Raw genomic sequence first — 26177 nt, 5'->3', positions numbered from 1 at the left:
CTGAGCATTGCTTACTCTGTTTTTGAAATTAAATATTAGGATATAATATTTGTGTGTGTCAATTGGAGAAGAGAAATGGATGTAGACAACTGACCAACACAACTGTGCAAATATCTTTTGTAGTACCAGTCACCGCATGACAAATTACTTTTCAGTTCAATCCAGTTAGTAGTGGGAAAGGAGTTGTGGAAGGGACTGCAAGTACATATAGCAGAACAGCAAAAGGTAATGACCAAAGTAATAGTTTATTGTACATGAGGTATTTTTTAGCATAGAAGGTTGGGGTTTTTTAAAATGTCTTTAAGTAGTAACCTGTTCCTTTTTTTTTTTTGTTTCAGCATTAAAGCTGGACGTCTCCTCTCGCACATTCCGTATCAGCTTTACACCAAGCAGTCAAGTGTTCAAAAAGGTCTCAACTTTAATAGCATATGCAAACCTGAAGATGCCATGCCAGGTCCAAGCAATATAGCTAAAGATCTCAACAGGGTGTAAGTGTTTCTGATCTTGTAATACAGATGCTAATCATTCACCCATAATGGGTTTGCATTTATAACTATATAGCATTTTTAAAATTCATTTCAGCTTTATAAGAGGGAAGCTCTGAGGCACTGAAATTTAAAGTAAGGTATAGCTATATAAATAGTTTAGGACAGAACTACAGTTACCTTGACTCCAAGTGTTGTCTCTAGTCTTTGGATCACACTTTGCTTGATAATGTGACCTAGGAGTCCTAGGGTGTAGCATATCTGTACGGAAGCAACAGGCCTACATTAAAGAATTCTGACTAGTGACACTGAAAAGTAGGTCTTTATTTCAAAAACAAAAAGCTGGTATGATTTGATTACTTTTGCTAAAGGTGCCTAGGATCAAATGTAAATGCATACTAGTTGTTAAGTTCTTTCTTTAGCTTCTTTTAAAAAAAAACTCACAGCATATCTTATGTATGCTAACACCAAGGTTTAAGTCACGCTTGAGAGAGAAGATGGATTAAAAAATCCAATTACAATATGAAAAATTCTCCTAAAAGACCTTGAGAAGGGAATAGAACAGAAAGCACCAACGAAACTCTTAACTGGCAGAGGAATTGGAATTTGGAAAGAAGTCTTCCACTTGAACAGACTGTTCGGTAGATTTTTTTTTTTTAAGAGGGTTCCTGCATCTTTTTCAGAAGCACGTTTGTTGTTTAGAGGCAAGAATCATAAAATTATAGAATGGTTGAGGTTGGAAGAGACCTCTGGAGGTCATCTGGTCCAACGCTACTGTTCAAACAGGGCCAAGGATGCTGTACAAGATACTATACTTAGTGATTTGTAATGGGGATCTGTGTTCTTCCACAGTCCGCTGATTTATTTAAAATCCAGTTCTGCATAATGCTGAGGAGACTTTACCACGAGTGGGATTTGTCTATATTTAAGAAAAATAAAACCGGTGCTACAAAATGAATATCCTAAGCAGTATTTGTTACCTGTATTTTAAACAATGAGTGATGCAATCACCATCACCTCTTATTGCATTGTTAATGTTTTTTAAATGAGAAGAATATTCAGAGTTCCAAAAGTAACGATTTAGTCTGAAAAGCCTGCCCTATCCACTGATACTAAATATGTACTGCTGGATATACCACTTTCAACCATGCAGCTCCTCAAAAATACTATGTTTAATATAATTTGTGATTGTGATAATCTTAACCAAATTGTTGTCATGGTTAATTGGCTTTCTGGTTTCACTGGTATACTGGATAGCTAATTATTTCCCGCCTTTTTTTTGTGCACTTAAATTGCTAGCTTTGGGAGTTGAGAGCGATGGTTGGTTTTTTTCAGCGGATCAAGAGTATGCACAACTCTTGAAGGCTTTGGTTTTAATTCCACTTAGGGTTTGTTACAAAGTTAATTTTTTGAATGTAAACTTTGCCTCTACACTGTCAGAGTAAAAGTAAATTGCCAGTGCACTTGTGGCAGAATACTTTGTATGCTTAAAAGATGAAAAGCAGTTTGTCTGGGTTTTTGTCAAAAGCTAAGAATACGTTTGATTTATAGAGCCTGAACAGATTTTTCCTTGAGAAAAGATAAAATAAATCTAACATAGTAGCCTAAATTAATTTTCTAAAAAATTGAATTTTTCTATGTAGACTTTCTTTTTTTCTTTTTTTGTTTGTAACTGGATAAGGAAGATCACATCTCTCGATAAAAAGATAACTCCTCCTGATGGTTTGCATATTCCTGCACCATTCATGCTGTCCATGGTAGTACAGTTCTGTTAACAAATAAATAATTACTGTAATTCGATTGGAGACTGCTGGTCAAATTAAAGGCCTTGGAAACAGCTTTTCTAATGTGAGCATGATTTTGGTCACTCCCGTGTAAACTCTTGGTAGTGCTGCGTTAATAATACACCAAATCTGTGAAATCTTTTGTACAGCAATACAGTATTTTGTGACTCTGAGACGGCTCAGAGTTTGAGATAATTGTCTCAAGAATGTAAAAACTACTCAAGTATATACAGATAACAATTAGGAAGATAAATACTTAGTACTTGAAATGACCTGTAAATGTGCCTTTTTTATAAAAGATATGGTATTAAATAATTATATGTGTTTCAGAAATCATATTAAAAAGTGTGAGATGGAAAACGAGATCACACCCAATGGAATAAGTTGCTGGAATGAAGAAGAGGAAGAAGAAAGTGATGATTTTGGATTTACGGAGCTGGAGCAGATCCTTCCCGGACGGAAACAAAATGGGATTCAGTCTCACAAAGACAGCACTGCCATTTTTAACGGACACACACACACTTCTACCAGTGCCTTAAAGACACAGGATTGCTTGGTGCCCTCTGGCAACGGTGTTGCAAGTAGGTTCTCCCCAGGCCCTGTGCAGGAGGAGGGGAAGACTGAAAAAGGCATGGTTGACTTTAGAGACTGCACAACGCAGCAGTTGCAGCAAAGCAACAAAAATACAGACTTTTCATGGAATCCACATAGGACTATGAGTAATTCATCTTCATCTTTGCACAGTAATGCGAAAATAAATGGTGCTCACCACTCCACTGTTCAGGGGCCTTCAAGCACAAAAAGCACTTCTGTACCTACTCCTAGCAAGGCAGCTTCCTTACCTGTGTCCAAACCTTCAGATTGTAGTTTTATTTCTGACTTTTATTCACGTTCAAGACTGCATCATATATCAACATGGAAGTGTGAATTGACAGAGTTTGTCAACAGCCTGCAGAGGAAAAACAGCGGTGTCTTTCCAGGAAGGGAAAAATTAAAAAAATGGAAAGCAGGCAGGTCTGCACTTAAAACTGACGCAGGTAGATACTTGTTTAAGAAGGTTTATGTTGAGAAGGTGCCTTATATCTTTGTACATTAAATGTCTAACTGAGACTAAGTAGGTTAGTATTTAATATTCACATAAAAGTCAGGCTATCTGGAAAAGCTTGGTGACTTTGATGCACTGAAAACTAAAGGATCTAACTACTTTTGGTTTTGTGTGTTTGGGTTTTTTTAACTTAAAATGTGACTTAATGTGATACTCTGGTCTATATTCAATTCCTCCTTGTAGAAATAATATTCCTGACTTCACCAAGATATGTGGAAGGGGAAAAAATACTATATATCTCTAAATACACAAGTCTGTAGTTGCTGTGTGAAAATCTAAAGGGAAAAAACAGAAGAAAAAACCTTGCTCCTTATAGTTCAATGTGAAAATTTAAAAGATGAGTAACATTTGGAAGTGAACTAAAATTTTTTTTTTTTTTTTTTTGTTAGTAAGAGTTTTATATACCTCTGGGTCTGTTTAAATGGGTAGCAGTGTCATATGAGACTTCTGAACCTGGCTTGTGACAAAAGAGAATTTTTTTATGTCATTACATCAAGGGCCAACACGAAAAAAATGTGTAATTCATGAGAGGCAAAGCATTACAAGTGTAGATGAAGTAGTTTGCATCTTTAGAATCTCATTTACAGTCTTACTCAATTAAAAGGCTAGCTCTGTACCATCAAAGACATTCTGACTCTGTTGTGCTGTAAAAATATTCGCTTGTAATCATATGAAAATATGCTTGACGATAATTACCACATCCTAAAAAATTATTGTTAGATAAGTAAATTAACTGATTCTGTGTTTGTGCTAGGACACCTGAGTTATAAAACATGTTAGCTTACGAACTACCCTAATGTGTATTTTTTTTTTCCATCAAAGTATGGTATAAGCTAATATATTTTTATTTTCTCTTTGATTTGGCCTAGAGTATTCAAATAGTTAATGACTGTGTTTCAGTTGACAGGTAGCAGCTTCTTAAGCATTAACTTGATCACTTGATTTGTAAATATGCCCTTTATAAGACAGTCCTTACTTTTCAAAGAATGAGTTCAAATGGTAAATTATTAAAAAAAGGAAAACATTTTTCTGATTACTCAGTAATTAACTCAGATGTTAAGCAGAACAATTCACTTGATGTGTTGACGTATTTTTTCACTGTTACACTTTATGCATTGTTCAAATTAAGATTTTTTGTTGTTGTTAGACATAGCCTCCTTCGGTAGGTCAGGAACATAGACATGCAGACTTGAACTTCTAGGATACTTGACACAAGTATTTCTAGTGCTTCAGGCATGTAAGTTTTTCAGTCTGGAGCTATCTTGCTCATCTTTGCTGAATGTTTGCATGAGTGTAGGTACAGAAATGACAAAATCCAGTTGCATGGGAGGTTTACAACTAATTTTGGTGTGTTTCATGAAGAATTAATGGTAGCTTTTAGTGCAGCTAAACTTTTTTTATCTTTTGGAACAGTCTTCTGATTAATGAACAAGAAGGAGTGAAGTTCTCTGTTCCAGATTCAGTGTTAACATAGCAAAATTAAGATCCAGTTCCCACAATATGCGTTAATCTCCTTGGGTTGGGGGAACTTGTTAGGTAGAAGGTGTTAATTATGAGAAAATAAAATGGAAACTTTAAGTTGATGCATTGTTTAGGCTGTTTGTCCACTTTTTATGTTTACATTTCTCTGAAAATTTTGTAAATGTAAATATCTTTTTGGTGAGAAGAAACAAAAATCTTTATAATTTAAGGTGGTAAAAACTTGATAATAGTCCTTGATGACTACTGTGAGTAGTACCAAAGTGTATAAATTAGGGTTCAAGTTTTCTATTGGTGTATCTTCATACTAGGTAATGTGTCTGTTGCGAGCTCAGCCAAGCCACAGAGCTGTATAATGCACGTGGATATGGATTGCTTCTTTGTGTCTGTGGCTATCCGAAATAGACCAGATCTCAAAGGTCAGTATTTCATTCTACATGTTACAGTTTACTCAGTAAAGCCTTTAAAAACAAAACCAAACTTGCACACTTACAAAATGAACTTTGCATGTTAATCTTTTTTTCTGGCGTCTTTGATAGACCATGCAACTTTCATATTCCTGCTTACTTTCTCACAATCCAAAAGCAAGTGGAAGAGAGAACTGGAATTCTCCTTGCTGTCTTCTCAGTATCTAAAGTAAGAAGAGAGAAGTAAAATCTGGAGTAACCATTCTCTATAACAGTGCACGTATCTTATTGAGACTTAAATCTACCATATTAGAAATTTGAGATCAAATTCTAGTTGTACCAAAAGTGGGTTTTGGTCACTCTCTGTTTAAAAAAAAAAAAAAAATTAAACAAAAAAAGAATGGGATATCCTAATAATTTTCCTGAAGTAATGTAAGGAGTTTTGTTTAACTAGAAAAGTGGAAAGGTCAAGGCTGAGAATTAATCGTCTCTTTGCCTGATTCATCTTTTTCAAGGGAAATTTGCTTCTCCTTCCCTTTTCTGTCTAAGCTCTTATACATGAAGTATTATAAGACCTGGAAGATGAACGATTCAGTTGGCATTGTCTGAGTTGTGTGATCATCCTTAGGGCATAGGAAGAGTTAGTGGAGCACCTTAGCAAGTCTTGGTGATTTTTTAACAAGTGTACCATTCAGAAATGGAGATACTAGTTGTTCTGTGCAAACACTGAACTTTGGTGATGCACGAGTCTGAAGACTTGGTGCAGCGGTGACCTTCTGACACCCAGCTATCATAGACCTTGGGAAAGAAGAGTAAGCTGTACATACAATTCCTTTGCTCTCTTCTGTCCAAAGGCAGGAGCAACTGAACCAAAGATACTCCTGGTATGTTTGCGTCTTTAAAACTCTATTTCCTGCCAAGTTTCAAATTCCATTACTGGAATATAAAGAACCTAGGACTTTTCTGCAAATATTTTTTCTGTTCCACGGAAGTCTGCCAGAACTTTTAGTGCATAAATTAGCTTCCTGTAGAAAAATTATGGAGGTGTTGATACTACTAAAAAGTGAAAAGTTTACTAAATACTTGATTTTGTACAGTTAATTAAACAAGTGGGACTGCGTGTGTTGGTATGTCTATACTCTTCTAATTTAGCTAATAAACATGATAAAGTATTTAAAATCAGTACAGTGTTTGCTGTGTCTTAAACTAATGGATCACTAGGGTGTTGGTGAAGTTTCACAGCTTCCATTTATACTTGTTATTAAAGACAAACTAGTATGGCTGTATTTTCACTCTTTAAAACTTTTCTTCTTTACACGTGACTGCAATTAAGACAGCAAATTCATAGTTGCAATGCAAAGTCACTTTCATAGCTGTTTCCTCCTTAATGCTGTAACAATGTATAAGCTTGAAAGAAATTATAAAAAAATAAAGCAGACATCTTTATGATCTTACCCTAGTTGTGCTATTACTAAACTGTAAGCTATTACAGATGTTGACTTATAAGTACATGCATTTCTTCTCCACAGGAAAACCAGTAGCTGTTACTAGTAACAGAGGTGCAGGAAAGGCACCACTGCGCCCTGGTGCAAACCCCCAGCTTGAACAGCAATATTACCAGAATAAGCTATTGAATGGCAAAGCAGGTACAGATAAGTCTGTTTGTTTGTCTGTATGTTTTTAACTTTTGTTATTGAAGACTTTTTCCTTAAAGTTATTAATAAGTGCACAGTGGATAAATCTGTGTTTTTCACATGGGGGACTTCAGAAAAGAAATGTCTTTGGACAACACGGTGCTCTGTGGCCTCAGTAATAACATGCCACTGTGACTTCTTGTTAGTAGCTTTGCTCAATATGGGTGAATTATTTTAGAGTAATTTTAGGTTTTACTCACTTTCATTGCGGTTGAGTATAAGATATAATGTTAAGTAATTATTTAAAATAAGAAATAAATACAGATTGTCCAGGATCACTTCGTTCTGAGTAAGTCTATTATAGAGAAGAAGGTACAAAATAAATACTAAAAGGCTACTAAAATTTTTTTGCTATAAAAGTAGAAATGACAGCACGTGGCCAGTGAGAAATTGATTGTTTGAAGTTGGCTTTTGAATTGCATATGTACATTATCTGTGTAGAATGAGTTAATTTGGGTGGTCCTTAGAGCATTTTAGGTTTCTGGAAAGTCTGTGCAACTTCCGTGAGTTCTGTCTCTCCGGTACTTTGTTTCCTCAAAACCAGGGCATCTGTCGTAGTTTGAGAATTCCTTACTTGCCTGCAGTAATTTAGAAATTTGTTACTTTCTGTGTCCTCAAGTAGTAGTATATTAATGTAAACAAAACATACTTTTATTAACAAGTTTTATTATTATTATACTGCCTGAACTGCATTTAGTATAAGAAAGTGTATTGCTAAACATTGGCAACTTGTTTCTCTTTTTTCCTCCAACGGTCTGCTTAATCAGCTTGAAACTTAGTTTTTACCACAAGGTTGGTAAAAAGTGCATATACAAGGGGCAGCTGCTATTTAATTTCAGTTTAGATTTGGAAGCCGAGTTTCTCCTTTGGCCCTTGTATATGCATTTTTTACCAACCTTGTGGTAGCAAGTACTATTGTTATAAAGTTTACACCTCAGTGAGTTATTTTGTTGATACAAGAGGTGGAAAAAGACAGGTTGTTCTTCCATGGTTGTTTCTGAAATGTGAGTACTTTAAAAAAAAAAACAACACCAAACTAATGAATTTTGCCAATTTTCAAAGACATTTGGAAACAAGGTATTACAGGAAGTGATGGCATTTTATTTGTCTTTTTGCAGTAGTTTGAGACTGCAAGTAGAATATACCTACTGAAGTAGAATATATGTTTGTGGAACCCACTGGCCTTTTTAGGGACTCTTCAGGATGCTCCAGACTTAGCTTCTGCTGTGTTGTTTGCAATGCCATGTACAAGTGCATTGCAAAGATAGCTGTGGTTTTCATGGAGTTGGATTTTTCTGTAGTATAGCTTGTGTATGAACTGTTTATTGGTAGTTCAGTTTTATACAGTGGCTTCATAACTTTTATTAGGACCTTACACTGGATAAGGGTGTGACTTCATACAATCAAGTGATGTTTGGAGAGTGAGGCAGTTAAATTACAGAAGTTTAGCTGATATCTAGCATGTTCTTTCTGATTCACAAATTCAGTAGTATCTCTTCTACTATATTTATTGCTTAAGGGTACAGCAGATTTCAGCCTCATTGTATAACAAACTCAGTTTCTTACTGCAGCAGCTTTTTCTGGATATCCACACATTCATTTCTTTAACTTCAGCATCCAGTCTCACTGGCTTGCACACAGGCAGGCAGCTCTTTCTTTCTTGATACTTAGTCTGATTGTGCAACCTATTGTTTTGGTGAAAGGATTTTTTCCTAACGCTCTTTTTATAGTCTCTATCTCATTAGCTGCAGTTCATAATATTTTTTAGTCTCTTTATTAATTTTTATCTCCATGTACAATGTTTTTTATCAATGAAAAATACAACCTGTTGTTTCTGCTTGCATTCTCATAAGTACATGGCTTGTCTTCCTTTTGGAGAAAAGAAATTACAGTTAGTTATGGTCTTAGATGAAAAGATGGAATTGCAGGTTAGACTTTTCTAACATCACAGTATCTTAGAAAGTGTATGTGAAACATTTCACAGCATGTGTTTAATTGTGCCATGCCAGAGGTAAATATGGCCCAGTAGGCACATGTATCACATGAGTACTTTTTCTAAAATATCAAAAATACAGAACGATAAATTATGCTGTTAAACATACACAATTCTGTTTGGGGACATGTTATATAAATGAAATAAAAAGGTAGTTGGGACCAACTTTGAACACGAGCATATTTTTACATCCATGCTTCAACATGGAACCCACTTCATTTTTTGATGATTCATGCTTTCCAGGCTATTCTCTGATTTTGCCTTCTCCAGGTCTTGCTTATTAGAAAAAAATGTTCCAAATTAAAAAAAAATCAAACAAACAAACAAAAACCCCCAAATAAAACAAAAAATAAATAAACAAAGATGAACCCTTATGAATCACTTTTGACCAAATACTGAATTCTGCTGCTTCAGCTACTTCTTTTTTTGCAAATTACTTCTTTAGTGATACTGGTTCCTGCCTTTGATCTGCATTGCTAGACAAATATCTAGTGTCAATAGAATCTTGAATCTTTTATGAAATACTTTCTTTTTCTTGTTTGAATTCATCCAAAAATGTATAACTTTTAAATTTAAAAACTTGCTATCATTCTCACCCTAAATCTCCAAATTGGAGATAGCCTTTCTGGGTAGTAGAAATTACTTCTCTACATATGTGCCATCTTTAACATTCATGTTCTAAAGATAGAAGATTCACATATGTTAATCAAGTTTCATAGTTTGGGGTCTCTTTTCCATGGCCAGGATGCCCAAGATGTGAATGTTTTCTAGGCTTCCTTTCCCTCAACCCTAGTATCTCCCTTTTTTCATTCTAAAGAGCAGCAGATTTTAACCATCATATTAGTCACAGATTTATTCTCAGCGATTTCTTTTTCACAGACTTGGGTCCTGGCCTCTGATTTCTCCATCCGTTGCTCCACATTCACCATGTGCCTGTCTAGTTTCCCAGCTTTTGATGAGAGGTTCTCTACCTTGCCTTCCATTGAGGACAATGTGTTCTGCATTGCCCTGAATTTCACATGAAGTGACTCCATCAGCTCATGGGGGGATCTGCTCTGCTGCGATGTGGAAAAAGTCGACGAGTCCAATGAAGATAGACAAGATGACAGCATCATCTCAGGCCAGGGCACAGGAAGGCATGGACTAAAGAAATTGTTCTTGTCACTCTTATCTTTATTTGGGGCATAATTTTGCTCTGATTTTCAGTTGCAGACATCTTAGGTAACTTACTGAGCTCATCATACATTAAAATATTTAAGACATAAAAAGGTGCACAAATATAGCAGAAATTCTGAATAAAAGCAGTTTTTCACATGAGTCAGGCTCTACCCCTGCTGTCTCCACTCACTTATTACAACACTTTCTCTGGTCTGATAACTAGTCGTATGTGCACATAGCACCATGTTTCCTTTCAGTCAAATTGTCAGCGTGTAAGTTGTTAGTACCATGAAATATAATCAGGCATTGTGGCACTCTGAAGAAAACTCCCTGTTTATTATATTACAAAGGTGTATGGTATTAAATAGACTACAGTAATGAAAAAGAACTATAACATACATATTGGATTTCATTTTAAGTAAATAGAAGCTTTTTGTCTGTATGATACCTTGTTTTGATGCTGATGGGGAGGTTGGAAGAGCATAGTAGTTTTTGCATCTAGCCATTTTTTCAGACTGATTTAGATTTAGAGTATAGGCATGTGTCTTTCAAGGTTTACATACTGTGAAAACCCAAATGGAAAGGAATAGAAAATGACTTACTTGATTCCAGTATTCAGTGTCATGGAATTCTGTTCTAGTACCTAGTATGCAGTGGGCCTGGAGGACTCTTTAAAATTTATCTAAGAGCATGCAGTAAAGTTTTATAGAATTAGGGGAGGTCTGTCTCATTTTAAGTCTGGGGTTGCAGTATTTATAATAGTATCATTTTGATCCAAGATAAATTTATGGTGATATTTGAAAGAAGTTAACATATCCTAATGAGAGAATTATTGGGAAGTAACAGCAGAAGTTTTGTCAATTAATATCGCCATAAGAGTGTTAAAGGAAATACAAGTTTCTAGCTAGTGTTTTTTAATTTGAGCTAATTAGCATTCTGGTTATTTTACTTCTTAAAAATCACTTTGTGGTATCTAGATTATTAGAAAAATAGTTTTCAGTAAGAGGTTGTCAGTATGATAAAAAGTGGGTCTGTATTCTGAATTTAATTTCTGTGTTTTGGAAGTAGTTGTGCTTTTTGTAAAAAGGAATGTAGTTAAGGTCTTCTCGTTCAGCCAAGCAGTTGGTAAATTTTTGAGTGTCTTGTATTTGTTTACAGGATATGATGTAGCAGTTAGCCTCAAATGTTTGATCATTTTTATTGTCATTAAAGCTAACTGAGATCAGTCTTATTTTACAGTATGTTGTATGTAGTCACCAACAAGCTGCTGTCTAGTAATTTGGGGGAAAATAGAAACAGAGTTTTTCTGTAGCATAATATTCTTCTCAATAATATGTACAGACGTATCTGCAGAGAGAGATTACTATGGGGAGGTGTCTGTGTTGTTTTTTTTCTGGACCATGATATGAATCAATATACTATTAAGAACCTCTTCATCAACAGGTAGCAGTATAGAAATTGTATGAAATAAAATCCATAATTTTTATTTTATTCACATTCATTCTGTTGAACTCTTAAGAAAAATAACATAAAACCAAATATAAATATTATTTTCCAAGCAGAAATTAGATTACCTGATAAGCTGGACTCATCAGTCTGGGAGCATCCGGATTCCACACATGTGAATGGAGCTGACTTTGATCTCACTGTTCTGTCCATGGCTGAAATAGCTTCTTGTAGTTATGAAGCCAGGTAGGTAAAAGTTACCTATCAGGTTGCTTGAAAATCTCATACAGATAGGCATAAAATGTCCAAAAATAGCAGCTGTTAAGTCAGTTTCTTTAAGTTTATCTAGAGAGGAATTTTTTTTAATGTTTTCAAAAGTTGTAGTTATATAGGTTGTTAGAATTTAACACAAGATCTTCCCTATGGATGCTGCTGCTTTTTAAACTGCTTAATAGCTCTCAACCTAACCTACATGTTACTTGAAACAAAGCCTGTTAAGGAAAACCTCATGCCATTCACTGTGATATTGTTGATTTCATAATGTTATCTTCACTTCTTTGTATCAAAATTGCATTCTTTTATGGAATTAAGAACATTTTATTACTGAAGGTTTTAGTTAAAATCAGACATTTAAGTGTGATTACTAAACTTAAAACCATTTATTGCACAGATTATGTTAGGCATCCCCAATAACATAGCTTATAAATGTTCAGAATATGAGACAACTTGTTATAAATATAAGCACAGTGTTAGAAATACGATTTTCTTTCCTGATGGAAATAATAGTCCAGAAATTACTCCTTCACTGGAACGTTTCTCAAGCATGCTAGGGTAGGCAGGCTTATATTTGTATCTCAGAAAGTTAGAGTTTATTTATTATGAGAGCATAATTTTGTAAGCTTGCACAGTGGAATGTAAGATCCAGTTACCTTAGTCACTGTAATATATGTGTGGTTTTAATTTGAAACAGAAGATAGCAAGTAGTGCTTTCTGGAGACCTTTTCTTTGTCTTAAGCATGTTCCCAAAGGCAGGCTGTCCGTGCTGCATGCCTGAATATTATACAGCTAATTCAAATACTCTATTTGCAGTTATTTTTCTTACCTGTTAAGTTGCTAGCAGTTGGACTAAATTCCTTTTTATTGATAATTCATTTTTGTGGGAAAAGACTAATACTTCGTTCGGAAATATCCCATACTAATTTGTGGAAAAGTTGGTACTGTGTTTACTTGGGGTTTTTTTATTATTTAATTTTAGACAAGTCGGAATAAAGAATGGAATGTTTTTTGGCCAAGCAAAAAAGTTGTGTCCAAATCTTCAAGCAGTTTCGTATGATTTTGATGCGTACAAAGAAGTTGCGCGGACAGTATATGAAATATTAGCAAGGTAACATATGCTGTTCGTTTACATGATCTTTCATGGTAAGGTTATCAAGCATATTTTATTTGCCATTGCTGAATGCCATTACTCAATCTAGTATTTCCTGCTCCATGTTGCTCTTCAGCTTCAATAAAGTCATTCCTATTTGAGATCTTCCTTTTGTAGTATTTTTGTTATTTTGAGCACGGTGCTGCTTCTGAACATTCTTTTATCCTGAAGCCAAATCCTGTAAACAGTCAACATCTGACTTCCAAAGGAGTCATTGTTAAATTTTTTACTGATTACACCATGAGAAGCAGATCCCTGCTTAGTAGTGAGATTCTTCCAAGAGGTTTTTTTTGAGTAGCTTAAGAATGGGTTATTAGAGTAACATCTATTAGAAACTACTTTCTGGTTTAAAATGCACTTGAACAAAACTGGAAATTTGTTATTGTCAATGAAAAATAAGTATTCAACTCCTTTTCCAGCTGTTCCTTTAAAATCATGATGCATGTTGAAATTAGTCCTACATTCGTAATGTTACTGTAATTTGCTGGTTTAGCATTTTTAATATGTAAGTGATGTGTGATACAAAATAATCGGGGAAATGCCACCACAAAAGGAAGACTTTATTTGCAACATATTTGTTTTAACAGATGGTGAGCTGTTGCTGGTGTTTCACCTCCTTTACTTTGTGTTGATAGCTATACTCATAACATCGAAGCAGTCAGTTGTGATGAAGCACTAGTAGATATCACTGAAATCCTTACAGAGACCAGATTGACTCCTGATGAACTTGCAAATGCTATCCGCACCGAAATCAAAGCCCAAACTAAATGCACTGCTTCTGTTGGGATGGGTAAGTACCTTATTTCATTTCTGTTTCCAAGCAGTGCCTGCTATTGTTAGGTGTATCAAAGCTATGTAAGATTGCTAAAACTCTTGTTTGTGCGATACGGAATATATTGCCATTTTCATTAAATTAGTGTAAATAGAAATGCAAGAAAATCTTCAGAAGTGGAAAGTTTTAAGCAAAAGCTTATAAAATTGCTATCACTTCTCCTTTGTTATCTGAACAGTATGCTACAATTCCATCTGTATGATATTCTTACATTCATTTTTATGAAATGCTACTGTATTTTTCCAGTAAATAGAAAAATGAGCACAGCTTCTGTTCCTTATCAGGGATAGCAGTAAGAGTTTATGGGGTGGCATGATTTAGCATAATTATTATAAGGTATTGAAAGCAAAGATTTGTGTGATTTGTAGTAGGTATTGTATATGAAATCACACATCTGAAAAGACTTCCTTGATTTCTTTTCACTTGGCCCCTTCCTTTCTCCTTTGTTTTTGTCCCTAATTAATACTAGCGTTGAGTATCTGTAAATAAATGTACCGAGTGTATATAAGTGTATGAAATCCACTTGTGAGACATGCTGAAATTCATTACTGTAAGCAGAATTCTTCCTTTATTTCTGATGATATCATAGTACAGGACTGTAATTCCCTGGACTCCTGTTTGCATCTTGTTTTGAACTGAAACACATTTGTATTCTCTTTTATATGCTTATTTAGTGTGTTTGTTTTTTCTATAGAAAGAGCGGAATTTTTAAAGCGGAGTTTTTAAAGCGTTACTTTCTAATCTGTTACCATAGTTCTCTTGCTGATTGAAAGAGGCAAATACCTATGAGCAATTTTTTTTTTTCTGATAATCAATTTGTGTGAGATACTGGAAAATAATTTTGGTATCCCTTCTAAAAATTCATATGGTAGGTACGCTACACAGACTTTGTCTCTTCACTCATAATTCATTGTTAAGTAAATAAATCGGAGGAAACAATTGTACTATTACATGAATGTAGAGACCTTATTTCAAAAACATGGTCTGCCAGAAGCATACATCTTGTGTAAGTGATTTATATGTTGCTCAATGGGAAAGTTGTACCAATACAATAAAATGTAAATCTGAATAGATACTGTTACACCATTGAGATCTCCTCTCAACACCATTGTCTGATTAGAGAGAAATTAAAAAGGACATGCTTATGCCAGTTGAATAAATTCAATTTTTACCCTAGAGATTTTAGTGGCTAAACTAAACTGATTTAAACAATACTAGTGAAAGATTAAACACTCATCTATAAACATCCTGTATCTTGGTTTCTCATTTGTTAAGTGAGGTATTAGTTTTTTCCTACTTTACTTCAGTGTTGTGGGAATAATACATTGCAGAAGGTAAATCACTGAGATTTCATGGTATTAGAGGCTATGTTGGTATGTCTGATAAATAAGAGGATCAGAAATCTTCAGTACTCTATAGACAAAACATGAATCCCCGAGGTTTAAACAGGAAATTGAATGAGGAATCTGTCATTAATTGTTTCATCAATTTAACCTCTCGGAAGAAACAGTGCACATGAAACTGTTACTGTTCTTACTGACTAAAATTTTAGAATAGACAAAAAGAGTGTGAACATAGGTGGGAGGAGAAGAGCAACAGTAACACACAGTGCTCTGAGTTGTGAATTCCCTTGACCTTTTGTCAGTTTGCTTTATCTTAGAACAGGGTGTTTGAGTGGCAATAATGAATCTGTTTGGGTATCATTTCAGAGATCTTGCTGGCTGGGCATGAATAAGCCTATAAACAGGGAGGAAAGAATGCTCAAACAGGTCTTGTTTCCACCACGCTTTATGAGTGCATATAATCATTTAATAAAGTCATTGGATTTTTAGTGAATACTCAGGCCCAAATATTAGCTTAATTCCAGTATTTCACATATAATATACTTGATAGAATTGTCACCTAAGTATTATTTACATTGACCACAGTGGACTTTTTGAAGTTCTGCAGTGTTAAAATACTACACTTCTAAATTTTCAGCCATTTGCACTTAACTGTTTATCTCTACCTCTACATGTGTAGAACATAACCAAGACAAATAAATTCAGTGTTCTTAGTGAAGTGTCCTGCACTTATTTGTTGGTTGTTTTGGGTTTTTTGGTGGGTTTTTGTTTGGTTGGTTTTAACTTTGCAATTGCAGTTACCACTACAGTTACACTGCTGTAATCACAAATACTGCTAGTTGCTAAGTTGGAAATATATTAATTTATATTTGCAGTATCTATTTCATTAAATTCTTTGTAAAAGACAAAGAATTTAACTACACTTTCTGCATTTTTTTCCTTGACTGTTGAGCTGCGGCATTCTAATTGAGAAGACAGAAGTTACCACAGACATACTTTAATTTGTTGTTTTTACAGGTTCCAATATTCTGCTGGCCAGAATGGCAACTCGTAAAGCAAAACCAGATGGACAGTATCACTTAAAACCTGAAGAAGTGGATGATTTTATCAGAGGGCAACTTGTTACCAGTCTTCCAGGTACTCCTTTCTTTTACAGGACATTTTGTTTCCTGATACTAAAACACTTTCAGCTACAAATCTGTGTTCTGGATCAAACAAGTTTAGATGCTATTCTATGGTTATGATCCGAAAAAAGAAGATACACTGATTTATGAAAATTTCTGAAATTTCTGCAAATCTCTGTGACCTTTTTGTATCTTTGAGAAACATCTTTTTTAGCAGAATTTTACAGATCACACAGCATGATCTATGGAAGAAGCTCAGAGTTTAGTATGTTATGCAACCTTATATTCTTTAATAAAATTATTTAGATGAGTCATTTCAAGTGAGTGCTAGCCTGCTGTATCATAGTGAATGTTAAAATAGTAACATCAGGTACTTAGCACTGAGAGAGACAGGGTTTGCTTAGAACTGAGAACTAGCTCAAGAGAGTATTCTTTCTAAAAAGGAGTGTATGAAGTCAGGAGTTCGAAAAAATAGCGCAGATGCCATAGCAAAACAGAGAGTATATGAAGGGGAAAAAGGAGAGAGAGGAGTTTGTTTAATCTCTGCTGCATCTAAGAAACTCTTTGAGATTTAGAAGAGAGTAAGGGCAGAAGGAAAATTAAGAAATAAGATTTGCCAGAGGATAATGTTACCAAACTGGAGAAGTGTTTCAGCTTGTAACATGACCTGTACTAGAATGGCTGACAAATAGGAAGGTGGAAAGTTAGGCTACTGAGGGAGTATTACCGCTGTTAGGCTCTGCATCCAGCTATAGACAGTTTTTGGTTCGGGTAGACTTAGAATACACGAGGCATTTGTTACACAGGTAATTTTTTTTTTGTGTAAGGGTCTTTAGTCAATGGTATACTGCAAACTGTGACAGAATGTGTTGATTCTTTTAAAGAAAACCAACAGGTTTGTCAAATTCTGTTTTTTGCCTAGTTGTCTGAAGAAATGATTGTGACAATGATTATGATTTATAATTTGAAAGTATGACAGTACTAATAATTTTATGAACTGTTTGGCAGTTTCAGCCAAATCTTACTAAGAGAGAGAAGTTCTAGTGACATAATGTTTCTGGAAGTTTTGTGAAAAATGACAGCTTGACAGAGGAGAGTGATTCAAATGAGTACATCCTTTGAGGGACAGGCAGGCAAAATTCAACTATTGTACATTGTGGCAGTAGTTCTCAGTCATCACATGTATAGCCAGAGTACATGTTTTCTGTCCTGCATTCCTTGGTCAGATAGGAGAGAGAAGGGTATTTCAGTAAGGGAGAACTGGAGCAATTGAGTGGAATGCCTGTGGACATAGAGAAGACCAAGGAGAAAGTTGGAGGGCAGGAAAGAAGCATTTCTGGCCCACAGGTTTTAGGGAGGTTCTCCAAGGCACAGCAGGATTCACAGACAGATGGCAGGGAACTGGAGTTACTGTGCTGGGAGAGTGATAGACAGTAAGGACATACGGAATACACCTGTATGAAAACAGGCTTTTTTTTTTTTTTTTTATTGTTTCAGGAAAATATTTAAAAGCATTGTAAGCTAAAGTGTTTCCTGGCATGTAACTCTGTATTGTACTGTTACTCAATACTTTAGTAGTATAATGTGACACAGACACAGTGCAAAAAGTGCTAAGTACTCATTTATGCTTTGTATGTTAGCGATGAGCTGAGCTCAGTCTGCATGTGTACACACATATTTAGTGTTAAATGTTCAAAATAGTATTTTTCTCTGTTTAAGAAAAAAAGAGAAGGGAAACAAAAAATAGACACTGAAATGGAAAAGTGGTAGGAATAGCATACATAGTGCAGGTTTACCAGAAATTCTCTTTATGTATCCCCTTCCATGGCCAAACATAATTTACAGCACAGCACCATTTCTCTTTGGTATAACTTACAGGAGATATTTTTCCTTCAGAAAATTATTCATATAGTACTGTGCTTTGACTTGAGTATTTTAAAGTTTTCAGAATTCACTTGCATGTTCATAGTAAAAACTTTTTAGTGTTTGTGTCAATAATGCCAGCTAGACAGAGAAACAGATTATGAAAGATAGATGTTGATTACCTGAGATTTCTAACTTTCGCTGACTTTGGTAGTGTAAACTCATAGGACTTATATTTTTTGGAAGTAACAGGCCACCTTTCCAAAACCCAGAAATACACTTAAGTTTATCACACTTACATATGTGCCGTTGCCATGGATACCTACAATTTCCAGTGCTTGGTAATTCAAAGCACAAGTGATCAGGTATGCTATCACTTCTACTTGAAATATTGTTTTTCTACCTAGGAAGCAGTGGAACAGTAGTCAAAATATTTGTTGGTTTTCTTTTAGATTAAATTACTTGTATATGATGGCAAAACATATTACATATTGGACACTTTTTGGACTGAGTGTTGTGGTATTCAGAGCTATATACTCTGTAACAGGCAGTACCTTGTCAAGAAGATTTGCAAGCAGGAGTCATTCACATTTTACCCAGAAATAAAGAAGCACGCTGCAGTTTGATATCTTAAACTAAATAGATAAAACAGATTAAAGAAATACAGGTGAAGACAGCAAAAGTTTCCATTTGAACTGTGCTTTATTGAGTGGAATTTATTTTTTATGGTGTATATTTATTTATTAATTTGATACGACCTAGCGTAGGTCTAAAAAGACAAATTTTATTTGTTCAAAACCTGACTGGCTCTGAATTGTGTAGGGTTAACAGAACTAATTGCTTTGTTGTTAGGAGTTGGCAGGACGATGGAATCTAAGCTGGCTTCTTTGGGAATTAAAACCTGTGGAGATCTGCAGTGTGCTTCAATGTCAAAACTGCAAAAAGAATTTGGTCCAAAAACAGGACAAATGCTCTACAGATTTTGTCGTGGTTTGGATGATCGACCTGTTCGTACAGAAAAAGAAAGAAAATCTGTTTCAGCAGAAATCAACTATGGAATTAGGTTTACACAGGTAAATTCAAACTTACTTTCTTTTCTGCAGTGACTTCTTTCAGCTGTAGAAGAATCTTCTCGTATTCTGATTATTTTCACTTACACTTTGATCTGTTAGAGCACCATCTTAGCCACCAAATAGAAATAAGGAAAATGAAGAAGTAGGAGACCAAATGATAAAATGGGAGGAGAGACTGCAAAAGTATTGGACTGAAAAGAAGCTTGCACAAAATTAGCTGGCTATTCTGCATTTGTTATACAAGTCTGGTACAGAAAAAGAGAACTGCAGTAGGTTTGTCAGCACCTAGCGTTCTCTTTCATTTAAATGCTGATGATTCAAAGATGCCAGTGCCTGAAACCATCACCAGCTGCTCCAGTACAACATTTTTATTAGACTTTTTACAAATATTGTAAGGGGGGAGTGTTGTTGACAAAATCGTATCAAAAAAATAACTCAGCTCTTTGTTGACAACTTAAGTATTTATAGAAATTATAGAAAAATCAGGTTGGGAGAGACCTCATGATGTTGTGTAGTCCAGCCTTTTGTTCAAAGCAGGGGAAGCTATGACATTAGACCAGTTGCTCAGGACTTCATCCAGTCTGGTGTTGGAAACCTCCAAGAGCAAAGACTGCACGACTTCTCTGAGCAACATGTTCCACTGCTTGACTTTCGTCATGGTGAAAAAGATTTTCCTTATAAGCCCTATGCTCTTCATCTTCTAGGTTTGTGCTTAAAGTTAGACTTGCAATTCTGTGTTGGGGTTTCTAAATACTTTTTTTAAAAGACTTATTTCCAAAAAGACTTAGTATTTCTTACTTATTTCAGCGTTAGGATAGGAATCTGCCATCTCACCTAACTTCAGCGACCTACAATGTAAACAAAACACTTGAAGGTAAATAAGACAATTGCCTGTGAGTCAGCTTGCTCTTTTCAGTTTACACGATCTGGATTGCATTAACCCTTAATGATTTACCTTCAATATTTGAAAACTAATAATTATCTAAACGTGATGTTGTTTTTCTCCTTCAGCCTAAGGAAGCAGAAGCTTTCCTTCTGAGCCTCTCAGAAGAAATCCAACGTAGACTTGAAGCTGCTGGTATGAAGGGTAAACGATTGACCCTTAAAATTATGGTCAGAAAGGCTGGGGCACCAGTAGAGCCTGCAAAATATGGGGGTCATGGAATCTGTGATAATATCGCCAGGTAACTACACATGGAAAAAAGAATGGTTGGTAGTAGGCATGAGCACACTTCTGCAGGATGTTGAGCACCAAAACTTCCAGGAAGACAGGACAGAAGTTTTGAAGTGCTTGGTACCTCTTTGTCTATGTATCAAACCTTCACCAAAATCAGAAATAGAATATTATTATCAAAAGTCCTCTGTGTTCAGGTTGTACATATGTGGTCTTATGGTCATCAACATGGAATGTAAATCCCCCCATGATTGGGAGGAGAAAGAAGGCAGAGACTAAGGTGTCCAAATCAGAGAGAACAATTTTAACAGTCATCTTTTGCCTTTGAGTTTCTTCAAAGAGAAAAATGGGGAAAAAAGAAAATATATCAGAAGTTGAAAAGTTTTTGGGCATAGAAGAAACAATTCGTGGTTTTCAGAGGAAGCAGGAATGGGAAAGAAGGACTTTGATTCCAGAAGTGCATTCTTTGTGGTTTGAAATTGCTGTCTTGAGAGAATGTACTCTTGCGTGTCTGTGGATGCTATTTAAAAATTAAAGTAATTCAGTGAAATATTTTCAATGAATTATTGTGACTATCCGTTTCTCTTGGTAGGGAGGTACATTTTTTTTCTCTTCCTCCTTTTTGACTTTAATAATCTGTAGTTTAGGGTTGCTCTTAATTTGATAATAGTCTCATGAAATACTAGCTAAGAAAGGTGTTTGATCTTTTAAAGGGTTTGTTTTCAAACAATAATACATATGTACATGTATATTGTTGGTGTACATTTCTCCACCTTGCTCAATATTAGAGCTGGTTTTCCTTTTGCAGTACTTGTAGGAGACGTATTTACATCCTGCACTATGACACGCATGCAGCAGCATTTTTATTTCTTTCAGTGACCAGCTGAGTTGAAATGTTCTGCTGCTGCAAACTGTTTCCTCTCGCTAAGCTGTGTAGTGTTGGGTACTTTCCTTTTTCTTGAGGGGCTTTCTGCTGTTCCTTGATAGGTTGTTGGTCACATGCTGATTGTGACAGTTGGAGTCAGTTCTCAAAGAAAATTGCCTTTGTACTTGTCAAGAAGGATGTCTGATCAGTGCCGTTCTCCTTCAAGTCTAGAGTGCATGGGGACTAGGGCGGTATTTGCAGAATTACTTGCTGCAGAAGACTGAGACGCCACTTTGGATTCTGAAGAATGGAGCTGGCATCAGATACGTTGGACTGCAGTTGTCCGTCTTAGTACAGACAAGTTTCTTCGTGTCAAACCTTCTTTCTTGTTGTTTCACCAATAAGTCTGCAGAGAATTTTTTTGGTCCTAGAAGAGAAAAGACAATGAAGATCCAAAGTGGAGTTAAGAAAGTTGAATCTCAGAACCTCAAGATCAGAGACCATGCCCCATGTTTCAGCTGTTGAAGAAGGCAACTTGTTCATGTCTCTTGACCTTCACAGTTACGTTGTTTCATATAGTCGTAAGTTCCTCATAAGAAGTGCCTTTGTTTTCCTGGGGATCATTATCGACGTACTAAAGTCTCTTTCTACCGGGTCTCACTGCAGCACTGTTGATCTCACTGAGGTGCTACCTGTGGTGGCTGCCCATCCCTGGTGAGATGGGATAACCCAGTTACTCTGCCTGGGTAGTCAGTTGATGGATCACTGTCAAAGGAGTAGGACCTTCAGCTTCCACAAGCAGTGCTGTTACTCTTACCCGTTATTTATTTCTGATTTTTCTTTGTTTCCTATTGTTCAACTGGATGATGTTGACTAAAGATTTTTTTTATCTCAAATTTATTTATATGCTTGCATACTGAAAACACAAGAATGAAATCTAGGCATAGAGCATCATGTAGTTACATGCTGTTTCATACAAGATTGTCTCAGAACCTTTTAAATACACGTTTATTCTTCAGGCAGACACTTCTGTATCAAAGCATTTGTTGCTTAGGTAAAGGGATGATCCTGGCTTTTGTGTGAGCGTGCATTTGGCATCTTCGAAGATAGGTCTTTTCTACTTTTCCCTGCATCTTGGGTTTTTGTAACAGATGAATCCCTCCGGAACTGAAGGGTCATTTGCTCAGGGTTGCTGATAACGGAAGAGGTGGGGGTGTTCTTTCAGTGGGTTAGAGCTCAACAGTAGGACTTGCATGCATAGGGTCTGTCTCATACTTGTGAGCTTGTGGCATACAATTCAGCTGTATTAAAAACTTAAACTACAAAATTCACCTTTCACTATCAGAAGCTCATCACCTTTTGGGATTGGTATATCAAGAAGAAAATCCGTCAGTCTATACTTTTGTCTTCTGGCTGTCCTGAACTCTTTGAGCTGAAGATTTACTCTTAACAGCCTAAGAACATATTTTTAGGATTGAGGGTGTGTTGAGATAGAGCTTTATTCCTCCTTTATTGGAACTAGTGCCAGACTGCTTTCTCATGAACAGGTCAATGCTTTGCACCTCATTTCTGTGGTCAGGCATGCTAATGTACGTGCCCTGAAATTTCCCTAATTCATAAAGTCTTCATTAAGGTAAGAGGAGGGGGCACCCAAGGATGCTAAGTTGTTCACACATACATGAAGCAGTTCTGATGCCAGGATCTCATTTGGCAACATCTCTGTTTCGCTTCTGGCTTTACTAATGAACTTGGCAACCCCAGTCAATCCAAATTATGCTATTTGATGATATGGATGCTGTATTCCTGTCTTTGTTAGAGCATTTCCGTTCAGACCAGTGAAATGCTTTTTAGCAGCAGCAGAGTAAACTCTGGAAGTTGCATCCAGGCAAATGGACTAGAATCTCAGGGTGGTGTTCCCTCAGGTGTGCTTTCCTTATGTACAGCCTAGTTCCAACAGTTTGGGATTATTTACTGGAGCTAAAAGTGACCAGTTCCTCTCTTCAATTAAAAATTTTCTCTGTAGCTACATGACCCCCTCACCTCGCAGGTGAATGAGTTGCTATGCTTTCTTGTCCTAGAGGTCAAGATTCCCTAGAAGGATAATCATAGTCCTACAAAGGATTCAGACTCACAGACACGCTTAAAATCAAATTCAACTTCTGAGATGTTAATGGTATTTTTACCGCATCATTGATAGCAAGTCCTGATAGTACAGCATAGACCTTTGTAAAATATTCTTCTGAAATGGTGTGTACCTTTAGACCCATCCTGCATTTCTCCCTAATATTTTGCATAGCTGCATCTTAATGGTGATACTGATCTCCTTTTTCTTAAAAATGTTAACGTGTAAGGCTCAGGGAGGTCTTCATATCATTCACAGCAGGAAGGTTTTTCCTTTTCATATTGGCAGAACCAGACCTTTCTGGAGATCGCTTGGCTGTTCATGGTGCTTTCTGACATATTCAAAAGTAGAGTAAAATTTAAGGAGACACCATCAAAGTGTTCAGTAAGTTGTCAGGATGTCACCCTGTCAAAACACCAAAGTCCATAGAGCCCACTCCCAGAGTTAAAAGTGCATCGGTTACCTCACTGAGAAGACTTTACATCACGCACATATGTTTGATTAGCCACCTGAAATTCTGTCCTTACCTGTCTCAAATGTTAGGCCATTAGAGAATCCAGAACTACCAAGCACTACTACTGCCCTGCCAAGCTCTCAGGTGGCGATTTGTAAAACTCGCAACCAGGTAATTTTGTGAGAGTTGTTGCAGAAAATTGCCCACAGTGTAAGGTGTGTATTTGGAATGTTGTTTAAAGTTAAAGTTACTTACCATTAATCAGAGTTCTTTGTTATTTGTAATCCACATGCACATGCCTATATCTACTTCTCCCTCAGAGTTCCTTCTGAAACTCTTGCTTTAGACATTTGACAACTGACAACTGAAATAATACTGAGCAAACTCTTTATGAGCCAAGCTTGAGTTGAAGGATGGTGCATGAGTGCATTTCTATGAGTACTGTAAAGTGAAACATTTTTGTCTGGCTTCAATAGATAGCATGTATATAAATATATACTCTATTTGACAATTTAATGTGTGGACCACACACTGAGAATGTTCAATTAGTAAGTAATCTGCTTTTTTTCTGTAGAACATGCTTAGTTCTAATTGCCTTTAAAAAGAAACCACAGAACAAAAAACAGTGTTCAGTTTCTGTATGCCAAGAAATTATGATCTGTCTTTCTTTGAGGTCCTCTCTGGAATAAATACAGAATTGTTGTTGTCTTTAGGACTGGTGAAACAGTTTCCTTTTTAACCATACTTCTTTATTCTTTGTAGGACTGTGACTCTAGACCATGCAACAGACAGTGCAAAAGTAATTGGGAAAGAAACTCTAAACATGTTTCACACAATGAAACTGAACATATCGGATATGCGAGGGGTGAGTTAATGGGAAAACTGAAATTTATTCTCTTTATCAACCTTCTTCATTGTCTTTCATAAATTTTCAGTTCTCCAGGGTAGATGATAAACTTAAGCAAAAGTGTAGATAATACAAAGCTTATGTAAATTAGGCTATGCAATCATATTATGGTTTGTATGTTTACCTTTGAAAAACATGGTTACAAAGCCATAAAAGTAAAAAAAGAAAATTTTATTGTGGTATGGATTAATCCACAACTTAAAACAGCCTGAGGTAACAAAGTTAGACTGTATCTTCTATAGTTCTATTAGCACGTGTAAATTTTATTTTGTCTTAGAATTTTCTGTAAACTTTTTCACAGCTACTAGTTAAGTAACTAATATAAATACTGCTTGTAATGCCAATCAAAGATACAGATCAGAGGAGTTTTTGCTCTAGACTGCAAGTCTTAGAGCCAGAAAAGTTACCAACCCATGGTTTGGCTTTTGTTTGAAGGTGAATTACTGGCTCTTTTGAATCATGGTTTATTTTAGAACACTCTTGCTCATCTCAGTGGCTTTGTCATAGCAACATGAACCCGTGATAAGACTATTTTGGCATCAGCCATTTGTTACAACGGAGCACAGAGGCTTTCTAAAACAAACCTGCATTTATTGGTCATCTAGATGTAGAAGTAGGGGTTTGATTCACAATGTTGCCTTGCAAAGTCAGCTCCATGGCTTGGGTTTCTTCTTGGAGTTGAGGAACTATTTCTCATCCTCTCCCTGTCTTTTTCTAGTTTCTTGTCTGTCTGTCTCCTTTGTTGTCTTTCCTGATTTCTTACATCATTCTATTTCACTTGATTTCTTTAGCCCTTGTTTTAGAGGATTCTTCTTTAAAGTTAGTATCCCGTGGGTGTTGCACATGATGTTTTGCAAAACAATGTACTGCTTCTGACCAGGTGGCTCTGTTCAGTTCTGGAGGGGCCATTCAGTTCTAGATTATATAATAAAGTGCAGATATATCGAAGGTCCCTCAGTAGTATTCTTTTCAACTGACTTTAGACACATCCAATGTCTATGTCTATATTGGAGCTAGTCCCCTTAAGCTTTGCTTATACATGAGGTGAGTCATGCTTTAAAGTGTCCTTTTTCTCACAATATCTAGAAAGGTCCTAAAGTGATACCCTTAGCTGTTCGTGCCCACACCTGGGGAGATGAATCCACTCACTTGGCCCGCAGACTTAGCATAACACTTTAACTCAAACGCTTGTCGTAAAAGGCCACAAAACCCAAGGCAGAGTTGTTGTACAGCACAGCACACACAGTATTCCAAAGGCTTCTTACACGTTCTAGAACTCAAATCTAGAAATATTTCAAAGCAAAAAGATAAATGTGCAAAGAAACACTTTTTACAATGATGTTTTAATATCCCATTAATTGCAACTAAGAAACTGTTAACAAACAAAATCCTTGCTATGTAATTATAGAAGATGACCTGGTGGAAATACATACACTAGCTCCT

General features: G+C 35.9%; 1 protein-coding gene across 5 annotated transcripts in view; it reads left to right on the top strand.

The window, feature by feature from the left end:
• The window catches only part of REV1 (REV1 DNA directed polymerase), a 61762-nt gene that overhangs the window by 23069 nt on the left and 12516 nt on the right, over positions 1 to 26177 (top strand). For 3 of the 5 annotated variants that reach the window (XM_076359533.1, XM_076359501.1, XM_076359512.1), the window contains exons 5-15: positions 339 to 488; positions 2600 to 3306; positions 5165 to 5272; positions 6790 to 6906; positions 11665 to 11797; positions 12807 to 12935; positions 13613 to 13767; positions 16170 to 16289; positions 18992 to 19212; positions 20224 to 20396; positions 24590 to 24692. In XM_076359533.1, coding sequence (XP_076215648.1) covers positions 339 to 488; positions 2600 to 3306; positions 5165 to 5272; positions 6790 to 6906; positions 11665 to 11797; positions 12807 to 12935; positions 13613 to 13767; positions 16170 to 16289; positions 18992 to 19212; positions 20224 to 20396; positions 24590 to 24692 — 2116 coding nt within the window. Of the gene's footprint in view, positions 1 to 338; positions 489 to 2599; positions 3307 to 5164; positions 5273 to 6789; positions 6907 to 9842; positions 10169 to 11664; positions 11798 to 12806; positions 12936 to 13612; positions 13768 to 16169; positions 16290 to 18991; positions 19213 to 20223; positions 20397 to 24589; positions 24693 to 26177 lie in introns of those variants that run through there. The other 2 variants (XM_076359522.1, XM_076359542.1) reach the window with 2 other exon arrangements.

This window comes from Aptenodytes patagonicus, chromosome 1 (genome assembly GCF_965638725.1).
Source record: "Aptenodytes patagonicus chromosome 1, bAptPat1.pri.cur, whole genome shotgun sequence".
NCBI lineage: Eukaryota > Metazoa > Chordata > Aves > Sphenisciformes > Spheniscidae > Aptenodytes > Aptenodytes patagonicus.
This window is presented reverse-complemented; position numbering and strand designations above follow the sequence as displayed.